Source organism: Megalopta genalis, chromosome 3 (genome assembly GCF_051020955.1).
Source record: "Megalopta genalis isolate 19385.01 chromosome 3, iyMegGena1_principal, whole genome shotgun sequence".
Lineage (NCBI taxonomy): Eukaryota > Metazoa > Arthropoda > Insecta > Hymenoptera > Halictidae > Megalopta > Megalopta genalis.
In genome coordinates, this window is record NC_135015.1 from 8,451,419 (window position 1) to 8,476,467 (window position 25,049).

The 25,049-nt window shown below is 35.0% G+C and overlaps 3 protein-coding genes across 6 annotated transcripts; 1 reads left to right on the forward strand and 2 right to left on the reverse strand.

Moving 5' to 3' along the window:
* Positions 1 to 1,954: 1,954 nt before the first annotated feature.
* Hcf (Host cell factor) lies at positions 1,955 to 15,537 on the reverse strand. Of its 4 annotated transcripts, none has more exons than XM_076519827.1 (9): positions 15,447 to 15,537; positions 12,979 to 13,107; positions 12,362 to 12,907; positions 10,731 to 11,435; positions 10,521 to 10,666; positions 7,573 to 10,443; positions 7,256 to 7,492; positions 6,803 to 7,187; positions 1,955 to 6,627 (listed from the first exon to the last, which is right to left on the reverse strand). In XM_076519827.1, the coding sequence occupies exons 3-9, from the start codon at positions 12,519 to 12,521 to the stop codon at positions 6,521 to 6,523; spliced, it is 4,611 nt and encodes a 1,536-aa protein (XP_076375942.1). In that variant the 5' UTR covers positions 12,522 to 12,907; positions 12,979 to 13,107; positions 15,447 to 15,537; the 3' UTR covers positions 1,955 to 6,520. The 4 variants fall into 4 exon arrangements, with proteins under 4 accessions (XP_076375942.1, XP_076375939.1, XP_076375941.1 ...); XM_076519824.1 differs by having other exon boundaries at positions 10,515 to 10,666; XM_076519826.1 differs by lacking the exon at positions 12,979 to 13,107 and having other exon boundaries at positions 10,515 to 10,666; positions 12,362 to 12,678; positions 15,447 to 15,529.
* Positions 15,538 to 15,912: 375 nt separating this feature from the next.
* alphaCOP (coatomer subunit alpha) lies at positions 15,913 to 20,666 on the reverse strand. The gene is made up of 5 exons (XM_076519828.1): positions 20,305 to 20,666; positions 18,895 to 20,119; positions 17,883 to 18,830; positions 16,653 to 17,807; positions 15,913 to 16,574 (listed from the first exon to the last, which is right to left on the reverse strand). Exons 1-5 carry the CDS (start codon positions 20,382 to 20,384, stop codon positions 16,338 to 16,340), a joined length of 3,645 nt encoding a protein of 1,214 aa, XP_076375943.1. The 5' UTR covers positions 20,385 to 20,666; the 3' UTR covers positions 15,913 to 16,337.
* A 276-nt stretch (positions 20,667 to 20,942) lies between these two features.
* On the forward strand, positions 20,943 to 22,782 carry Creld (Cysteine rich with EGF like domains). The gene is made up of 4 exons (XM_076519830.1): positions 20,943 to 21,368; positions 21,569 to 22,226; positions 22,288 to 22,383; positions 22,474 to 22,782. The coding sequence occupies exons 1-4, from the start codon at positions 21,201 to 21,203 to the stop codon at positions 22,692 to 22,694; spliced, it is 1,143 nt and encodes a 380-aa protein (XP_076375945.1). The 5' UTR covers positions 20,943 to 21,200; the 3' UTR covers positions 22,695 to 22,782.
* The last annotated feature ends 2,267 nt before the right edge of the window (positions 22,783 to 25,049 follow it).

Genomic DNA, 25,049 nt, shown 5'->3' on the forward strand with positions numbered 1-25,049 from the left:
TCATTATAACGAGTAACATAATATAGACCGGTAGTGGTATGCGGATCGTAAACTTGTAATTCTTACCAGTAGGCAAGGTAACTTCAAGGTATACACTACTCAAGTTTGTTCGCTTATGATTCACGAAAAAAAAGTACAAAAGAAAACAGGTCTCTACATATTGACTAACCACGTAGATTATTAACAAACGAAAGTACAAGTTAAACAACGAAATATGAACATTCGCCAATTGTGATGTCAGCGTTAAAGGTTATTTAATTCTAAACGATATTATCGTGTTCAAATACAATCGTATTCATCGTTGGTTCTCCCTCTCACCGATTACGTGATCTCATCATAATCGTATGCGCATTTTTTAATAACGGATCGTCTCCAATCATAAACGAACGCCCCATCCTGTATACGTAAATTATCATCTACATCGTTATGGTTTTATTTTTCGCGTGCAGCGACCTTGACTGCGTGCGAACTTAAATAAAATATATGAGAAATTTAATATATGTATATATATGTATATATAATATAAGCCAGCGCTGTCCAGCGGTGAGGCTCCTCACGCGCATGTTTCCCTTTCCATTTGTTCTCGTGCAGCATACCGCCGTTACCAGCATTTGTTGTCACTATATGTACATAGTCTGTTTTTCGAAAGAAGGGGTACCTTTCTCTCCCGCTCTCACGCTTTCTTTCTCTTCCTACTCACTCATCGTTTAGCTTTTGTCGAAAACAATTACTGCGACATGAATCAAACTGATTTATATGGATTCATTGTAAATTAGAAGTTAACAATGTTTAATTGACCATTTTCTATTTTCATCAAAATTTGTAATAACAGCTAAAAACTTATTGCCAGTGTGTTTATCTATAGTATTGTTTGAACAATTTTTCAAAATTTATGTACTCTAGGTTGCCAGACAATATGTCTAATGATTTTAGACTGACAATATGTAGAGATAGTAGTAGGGTAGATAACTATTATCGCCTTATTCGTGGGCATCAGATCTGATCTTTTGAAAAACAGACTATAATTACAGCCTGTAAGCTTCTTTGTCGTCGAAGATGCTATCCATGGCTGCCTCCTCAGCGTCGCGTGGTTTCTTTGACGATGCAGACAGGAGTGGGAAACCCCCAAAGGGCTCGCACCCTCGTTTGGATAGCGCTGATGTAAGCGGTAGAACACATCGGCAGCCATTTTGTATGTTTACGTTCATGTTATATGTATGTTATGAAATTGGAGAAGAAGGATCGCCGATGGTAGCTTCTTGTTTAATGATTGAGACAGACACCCTGACAAGGGAAAGATACTGGGATCGATACCCGATCGGTCAATTCTTTTTCTCTTACAATGAAGTGCTCCAGACATTCGTCGACATCCGGTCATTGTTATGCAAAACGTATGTCCAAACAGTCGCATTTATTTCCTAGATCCGGCTGCGCAGATGTTCACTACTGATACCAAACATTGGAGCTAGAGACATCAAAAAATAATCTATCGCTGCAAACGTCTGATAATGAGTGTAATGCGCATTCGTGTGTGATTTACACGCTTAACTTTATCTTCTAGAACGATCGGCGAATACGCTGTTTCGATAAGTAGACATTGTCGTTGCGAATTTTAGTTATTAGAGCTCGGGCCAATTATTCTGGGGAAGTATTTACGGAAACAAATGATAGCTAAATTGCTCAATCGTTCTTGGTAAACGTTATTGTTATTATGTAAATTGGCGTTAGCAATATACTGTTATTTTTAAATACCCGGTACTCGATATTTTAAAGTTGTATTTTAATTCAAGGACTAGTTAGGAAGATAAAGAAAAACGAATATATCAGTATTGCGAACGCAACATAGTGTACTAAAAATTGGTCTTCCTTTACTTCTTTACTCCCGGAGCACATTCAAATGTACATACATACATCTACATTACTACAGGGCCGAAATAATTTTCATACGATATAGTTAATTGCAACTTATCTCACTTTTATATGTCATAATACAGGGCACAAATATGTAACTTTATTCACTACTGTATACAAAGAAATATGTAATTTGATTATGTGACCGATGAGTCTTTCCGCGCAAGTTTTTCACAGTAATTTGTATCGTGCCATCCTCTCGAAACAGCGTAATCGACGGCTAATAAGTTCGTAACATGGTTCGAATGAGAAAATCAGGTGGAACGTTCTGTATTCTAATATCGAGATACACGTAGAAACGTTGCACTTTCCGTGAAAAATATACTCGGTCAGAGGTACACAGTTTTCTTTGCGACACTATATCTGCGAAAAAACGGTAACTTCTCGTCGTATCTTTCACATTCAAAGTATAATAATATGTTCACTCTTCTTCTTTTTTTTCTACAATATGTGGGTTCGTAGAGGGGAAAGAAAATCTCGAAGATACCATTTTTCTCTCTCTACAATATAGTTACATCCATACTGACTACTATGAAATAATGTTTACGTCGACTCTTGCGTACATGAATATTGTCTTCTCGAAACGTTCGGTACTTTCTCGGTCGGTATGATGTTTGCGTAGGATCACTTTTGTTTGCAGTTCGGTTTCAGAGTTTCTTTGTTCTTTCTTTCTTTCAGGTATTCAAATAATTCGCATTCTCGGTTCTTCGTTCTTGATTTCATTTACGAAGCTGAGCCTTCTTCGAAAGCATTAAAACCTGTTTCTTTGCACCAACGTTAACTAAATTGTAGCTTACGATCATAAAGAACGTTTGTTTAGAAAAGAAAAACAATTTTAACGCACGAACTAAAACGTCGAACGGTGTCTGAAACATAGTGAGATGATACTTCACTAACAAGTTTAGAAATAAACCTGCATCGATAAAGGGAACGGTCCGTTCTTCGTTGAACAGCGCGTCATTATGTTATACTGTTTCTCTTTTATTTCAATCGCAGACCTTACACAAAGTTCATTATCTTTAGAAATGATAATATTATTAGCTATACAAGGTGTGGTGTCGTTCTTAGAAAAGTACATTGATCTATATGTGTAGCGTTTTTGATTATTAACGAGAATCGTTTTACAAGATTACACGAACGTAAATTTATATCGAGGTATAAAATTCGAATTAGCGAATATTGGTTTCCTTAAACGATACCTGGGTCTGCGATCAGGCACACTAATTTTGTAGCTGTGGTGTTTTAAACATTCGAGTATATCCGACACGTTTTAAATGATTTATTTACAAACTTCGGTAAACTTTCAGAAGATATGTACGAGAAGACGATTCCTGTATTCTTTTTTTTCGTCTTTAAGTTATTTCTGCAAAAATCGAGGCTTCGTTTCACGAAACTTAGAGTTATCCTTCTCGTATGCACCGTCTCAATTTTACCCTATTTATATTTTAGTACCTTATCGGAAAGGATCAATTACCTACGAATCTTCACGTTTCTTTTTATTACTAAAAAACAGTTTTAAAATTGCTCGCAGCAACGCGTACGTTGAGACCGCGAAATTTCGTCGAAAAATACAAACTGTATATTATTCAGTACCATTGTAGGTTGAGTGCAGTGTAATTTGATCCGTCTTATGGCGCCAAACACGCTGCATTCGCCAAGAAACTTTGCCATTGATGCATTGGCAAATTTTTTGCGGCAGCGTCTTTTTACTCTCTTTTTTTTTTAATTTTTCTACTGCGTACAATTCACTTTGTATACGTTCAATATTTTACGTACGTTTCATGCAAATTGTAAGCATACTAAGGCTTTGTCTTTTTAAGTTATAGTTACGTAGGAAAAGAGTCTATAGTAAAATCGTGGTCCGATGTTACCGCGTTACTTTTTTCCCTAATGCTTCATCACAGAACGCGGTTTTCAAACTTGGGATGTACGAGTTCACGAAAAATCAATCTGATCGATCCGTTTGAACATTCGTATGTGCCAAGAGAACGAAAGTCTTAATTACAAGACTTCTTTGCATCGTCCACAACAGTCAAGCAAATTAAAAAAAAAAAAGATAACTGAGCGTGTTAGTGTGAACATTTGCTTTCGTTACTGCCAAGGGTTGTTTTGTAATAGAAATGCAAGGTATGAAATTCTCATATGTAGCGAAATGAACTATGCTACAAAATTGTTGTTACGATGAATACACTCATGTTCCACTCATTTCGTTTTAGATCGTTTAAACAATTTTTTTCAATTGTTAATGTAATATTATTCATACCGTTCTCTAAAGATGATCGCTCTCTTTGAGGCTAACATTAATAAATGATGAACAGAAACTTCCTATACTAAAATTAATAAAAACCTAAAATACATGAAAAGAAATTCTGTGATTGCTTTACATTGTATATAATTCTATTTTTCATTTGAAAATGTCTGGCATATGTGTAGTAGACAGATTATGACACCCTTACTTGAATGTTAAAACAAAATTTTTATCTTCCCTTTTTGTTTTCTTAATTTTAGTATAGTCGCAGTTTTTAGAGGTTCATTTATCTATTGCATGAGAGCATATTTTTATTTGTGAATTAATCTATGACGAAATAACGAATATTTCATGTAAAATGTATTTCTATATTTATTTATAGATCCTTTCAGTATATTCGGATATTGCATGGAAAGTATACATGCGTTAAGAATTACTTTACAAAGAACAGAATAGCGTATCCCATGTACGTACATTTCACAATGTTTTATCTGCACAGTATTATAATAATTATGAATGAATGTTCCAGTATGGTCTAGTGTCATCGCCTGTCAACACAATTTACAAAACAATAGAAAAGAACTAATAACTTTTATCAATTACTTGCACAAATATTTTTTATATCCAATGGACCATCTGTCTTATTATTACATTCTAATGTTAATTTCATATGGATATTATATATTGAGCACATTTTCAATATACAATAAAATCAAAATTGTACATTAAATAATTCAAAGTTATTAGTTCTTGAGATCGTTTAAACTTTTCAACACATTTCGAATATCTCAGTTCGTAAAGGGTATTGTTAATGTAAATTTTAACATAATATATTAAGCATTTAGAATGCTATGTTAATGCTTAAGCTACAAGCAAACAACAAAAAGAGTGTGTATTCATAACGTAAAAGTAAAATGTGCGCTTAAATTATTGCATTTCAATAAAATCTGAAGCGACCAAGACAATTTTTGCAATTTATTACCAGCTTCATTAATATGAGTTTTAAAAGCTCCTAAATGGTTTAATTAAAATATATTATGCTCAACACAAATAAAGATGTATGTACCTTAATGCATTAATGCATGATTGTTTTATTTCCTTCTATATAAATCCTTTCTATATGCTTTTTTTTTCTATATAAATTCTTAGCATCTTAAAAGATTAAACTTTATATTAGACATAATATATTATAATGATATACTATTCCAATAATTATTTCGTTGCCATCTAAAAATATTCTTAACTTTCTTCAAATTTTGTATTTTCTAAAATATCAACGCCATCGAAATCAAGTTATAATCTTTTACGAACAATATGTGCATTTCTACTAACTTATATTCCTTCCTTTTTCAGTTTTCTTTACAAAAGGTCTCTGTTTTGTTATTGAAAGCAATAACAAAATTACAAAGATAAATTTGTATCGCACCCATTTTTAAAGAGAACTTTACACTACGTGTTGCTTTCTCTTATTGATTCCGTGCTTTCTTTGCAATTGGCAGTAACAAAAGTAACCAGATTAAAGAGTAGCATCAATCGACTTCTAAACAGAAAGAAAATTGTATAATCAATTCTGCTTCATACACTTGCATCGAACTACAAATTTTTACGTAATTTGCTAGACAAAATTTTAAACAAATATGTACAATAAATATTCAAATGTAGCAAGAAGTTTTCCCGACTTCCAGAATCTATTCGAAAATCTATACGTATGTTAGCACAAGTAATAATAAAAACCTTTAAGTATGATCAATAAAAAAATGTAGAATACTTCCAACAGAAGCTTTACAAAAATTAAATAAAAATTCCGTTTCACCGTTTTTATCGATTTATATTCATATTTTAATTTGTCCTGTAGAAAATCAAAATGAAGGTGGTCGATATTTAGATAAAAACTATATTTAGGCTTGATAAATGATGCAAGTGTAACCATCGATATGTTACCACATTCATAGAAAGCAGTATAAACATGAAAAAACTTGGTTAACTACAAAATAACCACCTTGCCATTTATTAACAGTACTCGTGTTATCTTTACAGAAAAATGTCGCGATCCGCGAGGGAATAGGAGAATAACGGTGAGTCAGAAAACGCGGTACAGAAAGACCTTGTACTCGTATAGAACACTTAAAATACTTCTTTTTTTAACCCTTATGTTTATACCTCAATCTAGCTGTGGACACTTCTTTCATCGCTCTTTATCGTGTATTCACTTCTTTCATTTACTCGCATATATCACGTCGCTTACTCGAACGATGCACTGTTCCTCATTATCGTTGTTAGGCGTGTGTACCAGCGGGAATTAAATAATGAGTAAAACTTTTGTTTTCTTAGAGAGTAAGAAAACAGGCTCACGAGAAATTATCACTTGGCGTCTATTTTCATCTTTTTCGGTGTGGAGCTCGTCTGTGCGCGTGTGTCCGAAGCCGTTCTCTTCATCTGAGGATTGCTCTTTACAGCTGTGGTGGGATCTGTGGGTAAATTATTGATTGGTTACTCATTATTCGTATAAAAATTATTTTAAAATTATTCCTATGAAAATCTTGTGTGTGGTTTACTGATGGCATCAGAAAATGTTTGGAGTAACAAGGGTTAATTGAATTAGTTATTTAATAATATAATAAAATAAAAAGAGTATATATTAACCTTGCAACCACCTCACTTGCGTCGCTGGCCCATATCCTTTATCGTTTCGTGCTGCTATTCTAAATATTATGGCCGGTTTTGTGGTAGTGTCAACGTGAGCAGAACTAAGGGAACTATTTGTCACCGAACAGGAGTTATTCGAACCGCAATAAACTCTAATAAAGGCTAACTGATTTGGAGTCGACAGAATTGTTCTTGGTTCCCCGTCGTTATTCAACGCAGTACTAGCACTCCGCACAGCTAAGTAGACAGAATATTCCAAAATAGGTCCAACGTTGCTGGATGGTGGTTCCCAGGAAATTTGAGCACCCTCCGCGGACTTAGAGATTTTTATAGCACTAGGTGCTCCGGGGTAACCCGGAAGACACGTTTTGAATGCGGACACCTTTAAATAAAAAGAAAGTTTATATTTATTATTAAGTTTTTGAGATCATTTACAATTATTTTATTTACCTCGCTCCAAGCACTTCTTCCGCAGCTATTCACAGCAGCGACTCTGAACTTGTAAGCTGTTCCAGGTTCTAAAGCCACTTTGGTTCTTCCCTTGAAAATATCCATATTCAACGACTTCGCTGGAATATCCAAATCTATCGGCTCGTCAGAAGTTAGATAATAATGTTGTACAGTGAAACTTGTCCCCTTTATTATGCCCACATCGTACCACTCTGCTTCTTTCTTTTCCTCTTCACTCTACAAATATTTATTAAAGCATTTATTTCATGATAATTTATTTTTTCACTAATTGACTAGTACTAAAAATACTATTTTACCTGTTCAGTTTTTATTTTCACAGGTTGTTCGGCAGAACCTAAGGCAGCTGTAGCTAGTGTAGTCAGTGCTGTAGAATCATCCCCGTTTTCTGATCTACTGTCGCTTACTTTATCCTGCTTTGAAGTTTCTTTCTTGATAGGTTCATCTTTCGCTTCGATTTTAATCGGTACCATTGGTTTCTGAACATCCATTTCCTTTTCAGCAGATGAAACACTACTCGTAGATGATATTAGTGGTTCCGGCATTTTTGCTTGTTCCATTGGCTCATCGGGTTGTTCTAATTTAATATCTGGTGTTACAATGGGAGTTGTTACTGGTATATTTACATCGGCGGGTGTCATAGAAGATTCCGCGGCCATGGATTCATCATTATCTTCTAACTTTTCCATTGAAGAATTCTCCTCGGGGAGATCCATCGATGGTTCCGAATCTTCATCTTTAGCTTTCACTGCATCTTGACTATCATCTAATGAAAACTGTGATGCACTGTCTTCGGGTGATAAATGTTCAGAAGCTGGCGACTTTTCATAGTCTTTCACGTCATTATTTTCAATTTGTTCGGTTTCCTCGTTCTCCGATGGATCTACAGCATCTGGCATAGATGTGTCTTCTAATGGAGTTCCCATGGGCTCCGGCGTAGCAGAGATTTCAGTTTTATCCTGTGCTTCGTCTAACGATGAATTAGTTACAATCGGCATGTTACTTTCAGTTACCGGTTCTGCGTCATTGGTAGCTTCCCCAGGTATTTCACTTTCATCTGGTTGTGAATCAATTGAAGGCTCCGGCTCCATCTGCAGTTCTTCTGTGGTGCTGGTTGAAACAGGAACTTCAGGAGTAGCCTCTGAGGTCTCAGGATGTTTTGCATCACTTTCTTCTATATGAACATCGTCGGTGGTTGTAGCACCAATATCTTCTTCCAGTTCCGCAGATTCGACAGTGGGAGTTATCTCTTCCTGTTCTTCCGTTGCAGGATCTTCATCTACATCCATTTTATCGTTCTCCTCATCTTCAGATAAAAGAATATCTGCTTGCCCATCCATTTGAGGAATCACAAAATCACCATTACCAACGACTTGCATAGTTTCGCCAGCTCCCATTTGAGAAACTAAAGCTGCCGCAGTGGTGGCTTCGCTACCATTACAGCTATTATCTATTTTACCATCTCCTGCCCCAGTATCATCTGTAGCCACCATGAAAGATAAGCTACCTGAAGGTTCCTGAACCGGATCTATTAAACCTGCTTCCGCAGCTAATGCAGCTAACGCTGCATCAGTTGTAGCAGGACCATCGGTTGTAGATGCTAGAGAAGCTGATGGTTGCTTTTGCGACGGAACAAATAACATCTTACTAGTATCTATCGTGTCTGATGTACTTGAAGTAGTGACCACTGAACTACTTGTGGGCATCAAAGTAACCGTTTTCGCGCCTATTCCTCCAGACATTTGTAATGTTACAGGTTTACCAGACACTGTAACAGCTTCTGGTGTTTTCTGCATTTGTGGGACAGTAACGATTTGATTCTTTCCAGCGTTAAAAATAGCTTGTGGGTTTCCTTTTGTAGCAATCGTTACTGTCTTTGGTACACCACCCTGACCTGGAACCGTAATAGTAATAGGCTTCCCAGCAGTTCCACCTCCCATTGCCCCAGATGAAACTACGATCATCTTTACTCCTTGCTGATTTGTTACGTGATTAGTAGCTGACAAAGGTAAAACGTTTACGGGTGTAGTAATATTACTCGTTTGTCCGTTACCAGCTTGAGATGTAGTAACAGCCTGCACAGCTCTTAAACCAGAACCTGTTGTAACTACAATTATTTGATTACGACCAACCAGGCCGCCGTTATTTCCCGGTTTCGTAATCATTATTGTTTGCTTCCCGCTAATATTTTGTCCTTTGCTCATTGCGACGATGCTAGACGTTTTCATGGTAGTAAGAATCTTAGATCCTGTTACAGTATTTGGATTTACTAGTCTTAATATTGTCGGTCCTTGATTAAGAGGTTTCGCACCCGTTGCTTGAACGGCCTTACCAGGAATAAGACTAACCTTAGGCATACTGGTTACCATTCCTTGCCCAGTTTTAAGAAGATGTACGATTTGAGGTTGACCAGCGATATTTTGACCTGGTTTCTGGAGAATAATTTGTTTGCTTTGCTGCGGAGATGCAGTTCTCAGCACTGTAGCTCCAGGTGCAGCAAAACGTATTTGTTGACCGGGTTGAGCGTTTTTCATTCTAATCGTATTGGCTGTAGTTTGCGGAAGGATTGGTACATTATTCATACTTATTTTTGGAGTTGCAGCAGCTGCTGCGGCCAAGGCAGCAATACCTGACATTGCGGCTGGCGTTTGACCCGGTGCTGTTGTGTTGGTAGGTGGAGCCTGTTCCGTGGTCGTCGGTGTTGAAGTAACTATTGGTGAACGAATTCTAATAAGATTTCCGGCTACTCTCGGCGTCATTGGACTCGCTGGTTTTGTTGCAGCTTGTGCTGGTACTGGTTTTTGAACTGGGCTTTGTACAGATGATTGTATTCGTACGGGAGTTTGCGCTATGGATGGCCGTACAGATGTTGAAGTAGATGGAAGAGCGGCAACGGTAGCAATGGGCGGAGATGTAACAGGAACAGTTGCAGGTGTAACCACTGCTGGTGTAGTAGTTGTTGTGGTAGTAGTTTGTGTGGTGACTGTAGGAAATGTGCCGGTTGTAGCCGGTGGCATATCGTATTTCTGAATTTGCAGTATATAATACTGCGCCGATGGTGTTGCTGTCCAACTAACTTCCAATGTTTGAGTAGAAGCCCTCACTAATTGTACTCTGGATGGAGCAGGAGGTATACTAACTTCAAGATACCATAAATCTTTGCAACAAACCTGAAAAATTATGTTACATTATAAAATAGATAAAACTGATCTTATACTAACAAGTAATTGTACGAACTAACAATAACCTGATTGTTCCAAGCTTTGCGATATCCGTCCCTACCAGACCATATATAAAGTCTGCTATGCACTCCAACTGCACAGTGACCAGCACGAGCACGAGGAACATTATCTTCCATAGTATCAAGTGTTAATTCCTCCCATGTCAATGTTTCTAAAATAATATTGCACAATTACTTCCTTAATCAATATGTGATAATGCACGTATCTCAACTTACCTAAATTTAAACAAGCCAATGTACTTGTGCATTTCCACTCCTTTTCATGGGTTGCAACTTGAACATCCTCAACAAGTGGTACCCACCCACCGAAAACATACATTCTATGACCAATTAAAGTGGCAGTGTGAAGAGAACGTGGTAATGGAGTAGGTCCATGAACTACTGGTTTGTTCCAAGTCATAGTATCAATATCAAGAAACCATAAATCACCCAAGCGACAACCACTCATCCCACCATAAATTACCAAGCTTGTTTTTCCTGTTTTTCGATCTGTATAAGCTACTCCACTATGGGACTCTCTGGGTGGTGGTTCAGGCCCATAAGTGTTTGGTATATCCCAAGCTGTTCCACCATCGAGGAACAGCTCAAGGGTATACAGCTCATTTAAATATTTCGGTATATGATTTTTTGGATCATCACTTGCGTTAGATAAACCACCAAAAACAAAGACCTTATTGCCAATAAGGGTAAAACTATGCCCTAAACGGGGACGTGGAACAAGACCTTGCTTTGGTGGTTTCGGTCTTAATCTTTTCCATTCCCATCTGCTTGCTTGAAGTTCATAAAGTTCATTCGAATATTTCCCATATTCTATCATACCACCAAATACCAAAATCCTGGTTCCATCAACAACAAGTCCAAATGCTGCACATCCAGGTGGGATATCACCTTTTGTCAATGGTACAAACCACTGATTAGTTGCTGTAAAAAATACATGTAGCTATAAGAAGAGGTATGGTCAAAGGCACTTCTTTATTTATATAGACCTGCATAAAGTTTTTATATGAAGAATTTTTATTTAAACTGGATTAAAATTACTGATGAAATACAGAATAATTAATAAATATTGTTAGAACTACAGTATAAAATATTGCTCATTCTATTCATACTGGAATTAGTACTTAAACTTTGTTATTGGTATATTAAATTAACATGAACTGATCAGTTGCTCCAAGCAATAAAAAATAATATTAAACATTTTGCACAATATATTTCAAACTATACTTAGTAAACCCTTGAAATTTTAGTTAGACTAATTATATAAACTATATTAGTATATTATTCTTATGTCAAAAAACGCTTGTATACGGAGTACATGATATTTTAGAAAACTGTTTAAAATTAAATTCATACAGCGCGCCAAAATATGCACCCACATAAATATTAAAATATGACGAAAGAGAAGAATGCAGTGGGCTATTATGATACGAAGGGGATGTAAAAACGCAAACCGAAAGAGTGGGAGGAGAAATAGGAACGGAAGGAAAAAAGACAAGGAAAGGTGAAACGTGAACGTGGAACGACAGGAAACACGGCATATCAGTGGTGGGGCGTACAAGACAGCAATGGCCGCTCCCGTGGAGTATACACATGAAAAATGACAGATCGCGCCATTTCTATATATGAAACCCTCTCGAAGTCTGTCGCATGAAACTGAAAAATCTATAACTGGGATACAATCGAAATATATGAAACACACATTGATAAAACATTTGACACGAACAAAATTCGTGAATTCCTCGGTGATCCGGCCGGTGACCGTCTTGACAACGTATGTCGCCATCTTTGATCGCGGGAATCATCAAGAATGGCGCGCACAAAAGACGCACAGCAGCGATGCTACTTACCCGTGTTATAGACATGAAGCTCGTCAACAATGCCCTCGTTTCCACCGCCGAAAACAACCATGAGGTCTTTAATAGCGACCGCCCTGTGTCCATGTCTGGGTCTTGGCTGGGGCCCGGTCGTATTTGTGATCCGCTTCCACTTTAGTATGGGTGCCGCCATGATGACCGTTGATCACATCATTTGTTCATACCGCGCGACTATGAACCACCGAGTTACCCCTGGAGCAGTAGGGCGCCCGATGGTTTCGTAGATAGTGCGCCCTTCCTTATCTTGGAGCTTTGTCACCTTCACTGTTCACGATTCCTTTGCCCCCTGACTTGAAGGAATTCGAAAGTTCACACACTCGATGAAAACGTACTACTCTCGATATTCTCAACACCGTCGATATCCGAACTTTTCGATTATAACCTTCTTTTATCAGTAGTATTTCGCGAACTTTCTCTCCAGCACTGTCCAAACGAAGGATTCATAGGGACGTGACGCAGAGCGATAAACTTCCGATAAGAGTTTAAAATTACGAAAATTCCATACGAATCAGGAGACGTCTGTAACGCAACACGTATGTACACTGGCGATCAGAATACTTTTCCACCCCCACTCTGACTACCAAACTCACCAACGAAAATCCTTGCCCTTTCTTAAGTCGTGATACTCAATGGCCAATTCGCAGCGCCATGCTTGTGGGTGGCAAAGCCGACAATTTATTCTCATGCTGTATGTTCAATTCATTCGTTCTATGGATAAACTGTACACAGATACAACATTATTTACATAATTTAATGATTTTGTACCTTTTTGTAAAAAAAGAAACAATTAACTGTTTAAAGAGTATCATACCATTGTAAAAATATACCGTAATAACTTCTTTAATAAACTGCAGATAGATCTCAAAAATTTCTTTCCTTCTCGCATTGTATATTTGTTGTTAACTATCCATGTCATTTAATTTATACAAGTAATGTAAATGCAACTTCAAAATATATAAATTCAAATCAGTCAAATGATATACACATGCATACTACAAATATTAGTGAACGAAAACGTAATAGCAGACAAAATAAATAATACTATACCTAATTTTATTTAAATTTTCGTTACATCAGTATAAGCATGTACTTTTGTTAATTACATATGATTTAAATGTTTTATAAAATCTACATCATCGTTAAAATAAAAAGTAAAATTTGTCAAAAAACAAATGAGTCGAAAGCGCGCCAACAAGACTAATTAATTATCGTTCCTGTCGCACACTACGTTTGGCTCTGCAAGTAGGTCACTGAATATTAGGATATAAGAAAAAGGTTCTAGTATCTTTGTTGCCTGCTGGTAGTAGGAGTGGGGTGAAGAAGTACAACACTGTCACGGAAAGGATCTGCGTGGCGCTAGTGAAACGGAGCCACCTTATAAAGGTTGTGTAATGTCATATAGACGTTAATCCTATAAAGATAGACAAAACTGCCTCCATTTTTAAAGTGTAACTTGTTTTCAAAGCGCCACCTAGCGTTTTACGAATCACAAGATATGAACAAAAAATATGAATTACTTCCAATTACTTGTATTTATTGCATAAAAATGAAGTTTCTTAATATTTTTACTTCACAGAGTATTTGGAATGCATTGAAAAGATTTTTCTAGAGAAAAGGAACTCAAAAACCTATGAATTACAAATACTAATACAAATCTCGCAATAAAGACGCACCTTCTTGCATAAGATGGCGCTTCGAATGCAACCAGTTGTGTGGTGGAGTGTTACAATGACTTTAACTGAGATTACATGTTTGAGGTAGATAGTAAAATGTGTAGAGTAAATAATGTTGCTGCCACTACACAGGGGAAAAAGTAAAGATGCGATTTTTTCTCATTGCCAAAATGAACTTGTTTGGTAATGTTGCTGTGTACGTTTTAACAATTTGTAGTTTGCAGTACTAAAGGATATTCAAACATAGTTTAGTATGGATAAAACTGTAAACTTTATTCACCGTATGCACTCGCTGCATCAGCGCCACATAGACCTTGTCAGAAACAGTACTGTACTATTTACTGTCTACTTGACTTAAGATTGAAACAAAATACAACAAGAATGGCGACATGTGTAATCATATGACAAATTTTTTATTGCCTCATTTAATACCGGATAAAATTGTTTCTGCTTGCAGTAAGTTTAAATCAAAACACTTAATCGTTCAATAATTTTTGTACAAAACAATAGTTACAAATCTAGTTGAAAACAGAAACGAATACAAAGTTTAAAGACCTTTGATTGTTGGCACGTACTATAGCAAGATATGCGTAAGAAAGTTGTATGATGAAATTTCTCCTCAATCTTAAGATAAATAAACAATAGAAATGCATTTAAATAGAAAATTAGATTAGGAAAAAAATAGAATTTAGCTTTCACTCAGCTAATTGTATTAATATTTCGGTGATGTATTATCTGTCCTACTTGAGATTAGAGCAAAACACAACAAAACCACGTGACTTTTCCAGGAACGTCACATGAAACTAAAGTGTAAATGGAATAAAGTAATCCTATATACCAGTAATCATGATGTACTATATTTAAATAATAACTACTAGATTAAGAAAAAAACAAGAACATATGTGCTGTCAGGTATACGACGCATATATGTGTGAATTTCGTGCGTTATTTTTTTACAAGAATGAAAGTCGTTAAAAGATTTTAGTCAGACATACTATACGTTGATACGGCCCTGCTCAGCACAAAAGAGGCCAATGGGAGATTCGTCACGTGACCGCCAGTGCCGCCATTGTTGTTGTGTTTTGCTCTAATCTTAAGTTGAATAGACAATATATATTTTTCACGTTGCACAATCATCGTTAGAATCAAATAGGGCCCTGATTATATACTTGACTGGAGGTTAATCTACCAACATTCTTCGTGTCTGCTTCAAAACGAACATAGCTTTATGTCTCCTTTGGAACTTCCGTCAAACTGACGAAAATCGGCGCGATTGAAGATTTCATTATGTACTAATAATCACTTTACGAATTACAATGAATTCTCCTGTATAGGCGGCTTGGTCTAATGTGACGAACATTCAACAAGAGGTTTTTAGTACTTGCCGAAAAAGCTGTTGCAATCAGTAGTTTGACGGCACGCACAAGAGGCCTCCGCAATCTTCGTCCACCATTGAACACAACTTGCGTCGGTAACGACCGCATATCTTACCAACATACATTGTTCTAGGGTTTTTTGTAAGTTTATTCCATAAAAGAACGTTCTGTACGATCACTATTCAATTGCTTATGTTTTTTGACGTCTGAATTACGATCACAGAATTTTACCAAACTTACAACATTTCTTATCATTTTAATGATAAGAAAAAAAAAGAACGACTTTATTTTACTGTAAATTCATTGAATGTAGATATAAACGATCAGAAGTAATCAATATAAATGTATTTCGTTTTATCTTTCAATTATGTACATATGTATAACAATCATAAAAATCTTATAAGATTGTGTATTTAAGCGCGAACTTAACTACAAAACCATAATAATCAGAGACAGTTAATAAATAACATTCCAATTAATTGCGAAAAAACATTTATTAAATATGCACAAGATTAATTGTACAAATCAGAAATGTCTAAAATAAGCATACAAAATTGTAATCTTAATATCTACTGAAATTCATTAATTTCTACCCTTGTTTTCAAAATATACTTTATATTGTTCTTGTATGAAGTAATAACAATATAAACATAGTAAAATGCATCACTTCTTTTCCTTGGTACATTATTGAAGGAAACATTTTTTTAATATCTGGATTCACATGTTCATGTTTCATGATATTTACAATACTTTTTGGAATGACATAATACCTTTCACATCTAATACAGTTAACAAATAGAAAAATTGATACTATATTTATAGTGTATTTCTGTATTTAGTTTTTAGATGATGATAACATTTCGATTGCTAGATTAATTAATATAAAAACATGGCAAAAAATTATCGGAATTGTACAGGACTTATCCTTAAACCAATACATTCTTTACCAATTAATGCAACTTCGCAGACCTTACATACTGTGTCTTTAAACTGTGGCAAATAACTTGCTCCACATAGTGGGCACTTAACTTCTGGTTTTCCTTTGTAAATCGGAACAAATGTACTAGCACACAATGAGAAGGGATTATGTTCATCATACGCTAATTGGTGTTCATCCACTGGGTTCATGTCGCATGCCTGGAACAGAAATATAATTGAAAAAATATTCTAATATAATTGTACATTCATACAACATATTCATAAAGAAATACATACTTGTAAAATTTTTCTAACTTGTTGTGCTAAATCTGGTTTAGGTCCTAATTCAAGCAATCTCCTGCCAAAAGATGCAGCAGTTTTGTAATTCTTTAATTTGAAGAACATATTTATAGCTATCCGCAATGTAAGCATCTGATGAACGGGTTGTAAACTGCAATGCGTAAAGTAGGCTGCCATTTCACAAATGCGTTTTTGTTCTGCTAGAGTGGCCTTAGGTAGATTTTTCCTTTCAGTTTCCATCTTCAAACCTAAAATATATTCTCTACAAATCTGAATTAATTGTTGTGCTTCTGCAATGTCTTGTCTTGAGTCCACAACCAATAGCGGCACACTAAGTAGTATTGCTTTGAACTTTTCTATTGCTTCCGTGAATTTTCCACCGGTAGTCAAGTGATAACAAACTTGTAGTCTCTGGACTAAATCTGTAAGATGTAATCCCACTGCGGGTAGACCGCTTTTTGGAGTCGCTTCTTTCCAATTTCTTTGAGGATAAGCGTATAATGAAGGTATACTAGGTAATGTATCAAAAGCTGTTCTAGCTCGTGCAAAAGTAGTCATAAAGAGATTCTCATATGAAGCAAATTCAACAACGCCAACTTGATCATTTAGTAATCTAAATGCTGTTTCAAATGATCCAGCCAGTATATGGTCCACAACTAATTGGGAATTGTTCATCCAATGTTGTGTTGGTGGTACACCTTTTGTGGGAGCTGTGTAATAACCATCTTCTGTTGCGGTGGCGGCTGCTTCAAGTTCTGGAGGTAGATCCACTTCTTCAACATCCCATCCAGCACTTTCTTCTCCCTCAGGTGGTTGTTCCGTTTCACCACCTTCCTCATCATCTATTCCTAATTCTTCATCATTACCCCATCCTTCAACGGGTACGGTACTATCATCTTCCGGAGCTAAAGCAGCAGCCACTTGACTCTTTCCACGTGACAGCATTGCACCCTCGAAGAAACCTTTGGAGACTGTTAATAATGGCCAGTTATTTTCAGCTTGTTGGATAGGTACAGGTGGTCGTAGATACACTGCTCCTTTTTCTAGAGCTGAAAGTTCTTCACTCATGGAACTATATTGTTCATCATCTTCTGGAGATGAAATACCGTGAACCTTCTCTGTTACATAAGCTAAAGACGCTTGACCGGAATTCTAAAAATAAGGAAATAAAATGTAAATACTGCAATAATCAATTAAATTTTCTTTAATAATTGCAGAAATACATACTCTTAAAATCTTTGCACGTTCATAAATGTCACCGAGCAACAAGCTACCTTGATATTGACCTGATACATCCTTTCTTATTTCTGCGATTTTTATCATTTTACGCAATTTTTCCAAATTGCCAGTAATGAGATAAAGGAATGATAACTTTTCAAAATTCTTTGTTCTTTGGTAACACATCTCTACAACTTGATGATTACCCTGCAACAAGGCTGCTTGAGCCAAACTTTCCCAACAAGCTTTATTATCAAGGGATCTTGCTGCCTCTAAAGCAACTTCGATATTTCCGCATTCAAGGGCTAAACCGAATCTAGTTTTCTCATCTTTAACAAAGTGCAGTGCAACTTCAGGATATCCCTTTTGTTGCAGATATGCAATTATAGATTGACCAACAAGATTTGCATTTCGAACCATGTGCAGCACTTCTTCATACTTTCTATTGATTAAAGCCAGTTTGAATTTATATTCAGTTGGATCTATTCTAAGGATTCGTGTTCTGGATTCTCTGTCCAGACAATAAACTTGATTGCCTTTGACTCTGGTTACATATATTGGTAAATCTAATGTGCGGATGATGCCGTGATCACCATTGTTAATTGCATACTTAATGTGATTACTAGTGGTATATATAAATACTCCAGAATCATCCCATGCTCCAGATTTAACTCTAGTATTTTCATGAATGGAGCACAAGGACTCCAATCGTCTGTTACAGATATTAACTGTATGTTTTGCAAGTAGAGCAACGTGGGACATGTCACTGGACCATACAACGTATCGGCATTTAGAAATCTTTACTTCAGCTAATGTTCTCTTCTGTTGAACATCGAAGAGCGTTACTTGATCAGCATCGCGTAAAAGAAGCATTCCTGTACCAGCATAGAATATTTCATCACAGTTCTGAATTTGTACCTTCTTAGTAAACTCATTCTTCAAATTCTTGATGATCAACTGCAATAAAATAATATATTGATTACATTAAAATGTTTTTGATTATGTTTCACATAATACATACCGAGTAACCCCTGTCCAACACAGCAAAACGATTTCTTGCAACCCAAATAGCAGTGACACCAGAATCACGTTTTGTGTCTGCCTCAGTGATTGAATCACCCTCACGAGGTATCATACACAAATCATAAGTGCTATTTTCAATGTTGTTGGGTGACCTTGTACAGATTAAGACAGCATTCTCAGCTTGATTGTAAGACATACTGTATGGACGTGTCTTTCCACCTCCACGCAGTTGCATAACAGAAGTATCTTTTGAAGTAGTAAAGTCTAATTTTCTAAGAAAACGTTCTTTTACATAGTAAAGAACGTTCCCATGTACAGCATATGCTGGACGTTCTCTCTCAAGTTTGAAAATAATCATTCCAGAGTCGTGACCAGCAGCAAAGAGATTTAATGTAGGATGAGCTGCAAGAACCCAGAATCTTTCATGTTCTCTTCTAAATGTGTGTAAACAACTACGTTTCGTCATGTCCCAAACACGAATACTTTTATCCTCTGAATTTGAAAGAATTAAATCTTGTCTAGGATGGAATAAGACACAAGAAACATTGTTGTAATGACCACGACATGTGTCTACTTCCCATGCTTTGGCATCATTCATTCTCCACATTTTAATTTGTCTATCATCAGCTCCAGAGACAATCAAGGGCAATGTAGGATGGAAGGCTGCCCAATTGACGCCACGATCATGCCCTTCAAGGACATGCTTTACTACAGCATCAGCTTGACCAAACAGATCAGTTGCACCAGGATTTTTTAGATGATCCTCCAAGCCTCCTGGGCCAGGAGCTACATTCTTTTTTCTTAGGCCCGAAATATCCCATACTCTAACTGTTTGATCTAATGATGCTGATACTATTATGTCTTCTGTAGGATGGAATTGTGCACACATGACATAATGATTATGTCCAGTTAAGACACAAATGCAAGTACGACTTTGCCAGTTCCAAATACGAATTGTTTGATCATCTGATGCACTTAGAATCCATGGATATTCTTGATGAAATACAATTGTCCTGATATAATCTAAATGTCCTAATAACGTAAATATGCATCTGCGTTGCTTATAATTCCAAACTTTAATTTTATAATCATCACCACCAGATACAAACAGTGGTTGTTGATTGTGGAAACAGATTCCACGAACAGGTCCATCATGTTCATCGAATTTGTCTAATAAAGTGCACATGCGATAGTCCCATAATTGTATAACTCCATTGTGTAAACTGTAAAAAAATATTTGTTACAACTTTGTAATATTCTCTCACTTAAATCATAAGAAGGAATGGATTATTAGTATTATGTTTTAGTACATATTTTTATTCCGTTTATTAACTTTGCCTACAATTTGTGTAAGTAAGGATGGATATGCATTAAAATAAAAATGTTGGAAATGAAAGTTTGTACTTACCTTGCAAGAACCCAGGGTCGTTTCGGATGAAAAGAAAGTCCTTTTACACGAGCGGACTTTGTTTCAAATTTCGTCAACATCTTTTATTAAGTGTCAATAAAATAATATACTTAAACACACATACCCTTCCTAACCTTTGAAAATTTGACACGACTGAAGACACGTCACTACTGCCACGAAATATACTATCGTAATAGATACATATTCACTTGGTGTTTTGTTCAATACCCGATGCTACTATAGAAGGATAATTATAGATTTGATTTTGTGTAAGCAAAAATTGTATCTAATATATTGTCTCATACAATACGTATTTTAATGAAGGATATCATTTTAGTTTAGTTCGAAATTTGTCGTAGAATTTTATACACAGGAATCTTTATCTTATCTGTAATATAAACTTGATAGATAGATAATGACATCACATATAAAGATAAAATAATTGTTCTAACATTATTGAAAAAGCTACAAAAAGCTGTAGTTATTACAGTATCCAATAAAAATATTAGATTGTAATTGTATGTATTAAAACTAATTACAAACACATACAATGTAAATGCACATCTTTCAGAATCTGGAAGAACCATGTGCCACTTTTTGATTGGTTTAAAATGTAGACATATTGTTATACCGCGCATGCTCATTTAGAAAACACTGTTTTGTCGTCTGGTCTTTTACTGTCAGTCTAGAAAAATCTGTGATCTATTCACGTATTTTGAAAGTATTATCAAAATTTTGTATGAAATTATGATTGTATGTAAAATATTATGAAATAAATTATCTAAAGTTTTGATTTTTTATTATTTTCAAAACAGAGATAAGAGTCTTTTATATATAATATCTTTACGTATTTACATGTTGACGTGTAGTAGTGGCCGGCACATTCAAGTAGAATAATGCGAAAAACTATTGATATTGTTTCCCTTCATTTGTTGAGTTTGTTTATCATACTTTATATTACTCTCTCTGTTGAGTGTAACAAAAAACCATCGAGTGAAGAACTCAAAGCACAACAATTTCCGCCTTGTGCAGCTTGTAAGATTTTAGTAAATAGTTTTAAAAAGGTAAGTTTATTACATTTTATGTATTTGTATAAAAAGAAAATTGTAATTAAAAATATAAATCGTTGAAAATTTTGTATCAATGCTTTGTATATGTAAAAGTACTTTGGATAATTTTATTTTTATTCATAATTACATTCTTATTTAAATATTTTATTGGAATGTTGTTTTCAAATTCTACTAATATAATTTTTGTTTTATAGGGTATAGAAAGAACTAAACGTGAAAAATTTGATGGAGGTGACAGCGCATGGGAAGAAGATAAGTTAGGTTCATATTCGAAAAGCGAAACCAGATTAATAGAAATACAAGAACATTTATGTAAAGAAGTAGAACGGGGTGAGACTCAATGTCATGCATTAGCAGAAGAATTGGAGAGCAAAATAGAAGATTGGTGGTTTAATAATCAAAACAAACATCCAGATATTTTTGATTATATATGTATTCAAGAAACAGAGCGATGTTGCCCAAAAGATCATTTTGGACCACAGTGTATTCCATGTCCAGGATTTCCAGATAAAATTTGTAATAATAATGGTAAATGTAAAGGAGGAGGCACTAGGAAAGGAAGTGGTGGATGTTTCTGCGATAAAGGCTATCAAGGGGACAATTGTTCTGAATGTGATATTGGATTTTATGAATCTTACAAAGATGAGAACAAATTATTATGTTCTGAATGTCATGATGCTTGTGATGGTCCTTGCAAAGGAGCTGGACCAAAAAACTGTGACAAATGTACAAAAGGATGGCACATGATAGCAGAGCAAGGATGTGTTGATATTGATGAATGCATAAATAGTGATGAATATTGTCCTGGCAATCAATTTTGTATTAATAAGGAAGGAGGTTACATATGCTTAAGTAAGTTGTATGGAATATATTTCCTTAAAAATTGAAAAACTAATATTGTTGTTTAATGTAGGTTGTGACAAAGCTTGTAATGGTTGTACTGGTGATGGTCCAGATATGTGTATAAAATGTGCTGAAGAATATCATAAGAAGGATAATTTATGTATAAGTGAGTTTAATAATGGATATATGATTGTTACCAGTTAATGCAAAAATTGTAATATAAACTATTATTATAATGTACACTGTTTTATTGTAGATTCTGATCTTCTGGGTCGCAGAAAGCAAGAAAATATTGCCAGATATGCTACGTATTTTGGTCTTTGTGTAGCAACATGTATTATCTTTCAAAGAAACATTTATATAGCAAGTGTAATTGGATTATTAGTTGGACTCTACATATCAGTCTCTGAATATATGATAGCGCATAGTAATGTTCAAGATACTACTGCAAATTTAGATATTTTAGGTCCAGCCTAAATTGGTGTGTTTATACTTTACGAAATTTTCAATTTTAATTTGTAATTTAATTTAATCATAAAATAAACAATTTTTTCGTATTGAAGAATTAGCATTATGTTAATTATTCAAACTTTTGTGAATAAACAGAAATAAAAAGTAGAAGTTAATAAGTAGTTATCTTCCCTTCAACGAATATATTACTACAGTATTTTTATAAAAATTATTTGTTACATTAATTCCCAGAAATTCCAATCATTTCGAGAAAGATTTTTAGTTTCTAAAAAATAATTTATTGAGGTCAATAATGAAATAGACACATTTTTTTAGTCTTTATTGACTAAATATAATCAAAATATACTTGAATTTTCAAATTTAGAAATGAAATTAAAATCTTTCTGGTTGTGATTTACTTACCTATTAATTTTTCTTCTTGCCGTCAGAGGGCTACAAAGACAAGAGTTTTCTCGCTTGAAAAAATTGTTGTAGTATCTTCATAAGATAGAGCTCACCTAGTGAATTCGCAATATCTAATTACATATCCATATTCAATTTTTGGTTGAAGCTAAGCAGTGACATGGCTTTTTTTGGAAATTCAAAGATAAATTCAGTTTGAACGCATTTGTTCTCATACCAAAATTTTTCAAGTTTGTTTCATCTTAAACTTTTCTTCATTTACTTTATATGTTCTTCAAGATACATAGTAAATTAATGAAATTTCCTGACTAATTTCAAGTAACTCATTAGATGAAAAAACACCTATGGCCATTTCATTTTCAATAATGTCTACATGTAAAGAATCCATCTTGATATAACTTGTTTATTGTAATTTTTTAATAAGGCTTAATATATTTAAAATTTCTTGAATTATTAAGGTTCATTTGTTATTTGATAAATTTTTAAACTTTCAATTACACTTTTGAAATCAGTGAGAATAATAAATTTGGACTCTCCACGGAATTTTTAATCATACGAAGAGAGCGGCTCGAATTATGAACACCTCGCAGAAAAAAATGAAACCAGTATCATCCAATTCGTATTTGAAGACATCGTTTTAGTATAAAATTCCACATCTATTTCTTTTGTCGGAATGGGATCTATCGGAGTATATCTTGATATAGTCAGAGAAGTTTATCAATATTTTTTGAGAAAACAGATTCAGAATATAGTGGATTTGTAAATGATTTGTTGCAATTTTCAAAGAAGTCAATTATATTTGGAGAAGCCATCATCCATGGCGGTTCAATTGCAAGTTGAAAATTTATTACACTTGGATATCTAGATGTTAGGTCATTTACATGGTCATATATTTGAACATAAAAAGTTTCGCTGCACGAGGTTTTTCGGCAAATTGACTTTCGTATTTGGTTGATCAAATATTTTCAAAAACAGGATATTCCGGGAGTGTTTTAATTTTTAATGCGTAAGTGAAGCCAAATTTGATACGTCGAAAGTTTAGAGTCAGTTCCATAGCTTCATCCAAGATACTCAGTACGAAACTTGATTTGAAGGCTCCGAGTGCAAGTCTTAATCCCGTGTTATGTACAGAGTTTAGTATGTTTAGATTATTATGTGATGCAGAATCATAAACAATGCTTCCATAGTCCAATTTCGCCCTAATACATGCCTTATATGTCTTTAAAAGTACATATTTATTAGCACCCCAGTTACACGAGGCAATAGATTTTAAGATATTCATTCGTCTCAAACAAACACTTTTAAGATGTTTTAAGTGATGTGATCAAGTTAGTTTTTCGTCGAAGAAGAATCCTAACATTCTAACAATAATTGATTTCCTTAATTCTTCATTGCTTACCCGTAGTTTGGTCAAATTATTACAGAGACTATTCCCGGAGAAGATTATACATATATTCGGATTTGGATTTTGATATTTTGAACCCGAATTTCCTCGCCCAATTATTAATTCCGTTTAAGTTGTCTTGGATGATAGCTTGTATGGTGCTCATATTTTTCCTTTGCAGATTAACGTGGTATCGTCGGCAAATAATAAAATTTTATATAGCGATGATATCACTTTTGAAATTTCATTCATGTCCAATAGGAAAAGTGTAAGACTGAGGACTGACTCTTGAACGACCCCATTTTGAACTTTAGTTTGATCCAAGAGGATATCCCTGACCTTCACTTACACAAATCTGTGTTAGAGAAAATTTATTACAAAAATAAGCATGTTACCTTTGGTACCAATATCAAAGAGGATTTAAATTATTCTGTCCCGCCGGACCATGTCGCGCGCTTTTTCCAGATCAAGGCATGCGGCTATTACGCGTTCACTTTTAACGAATGCTTCGTGTACATTAGATTCTAGATTAATGAGGTGGTCAAGTATCGATCTCGACTTTCTGAATCTACTTT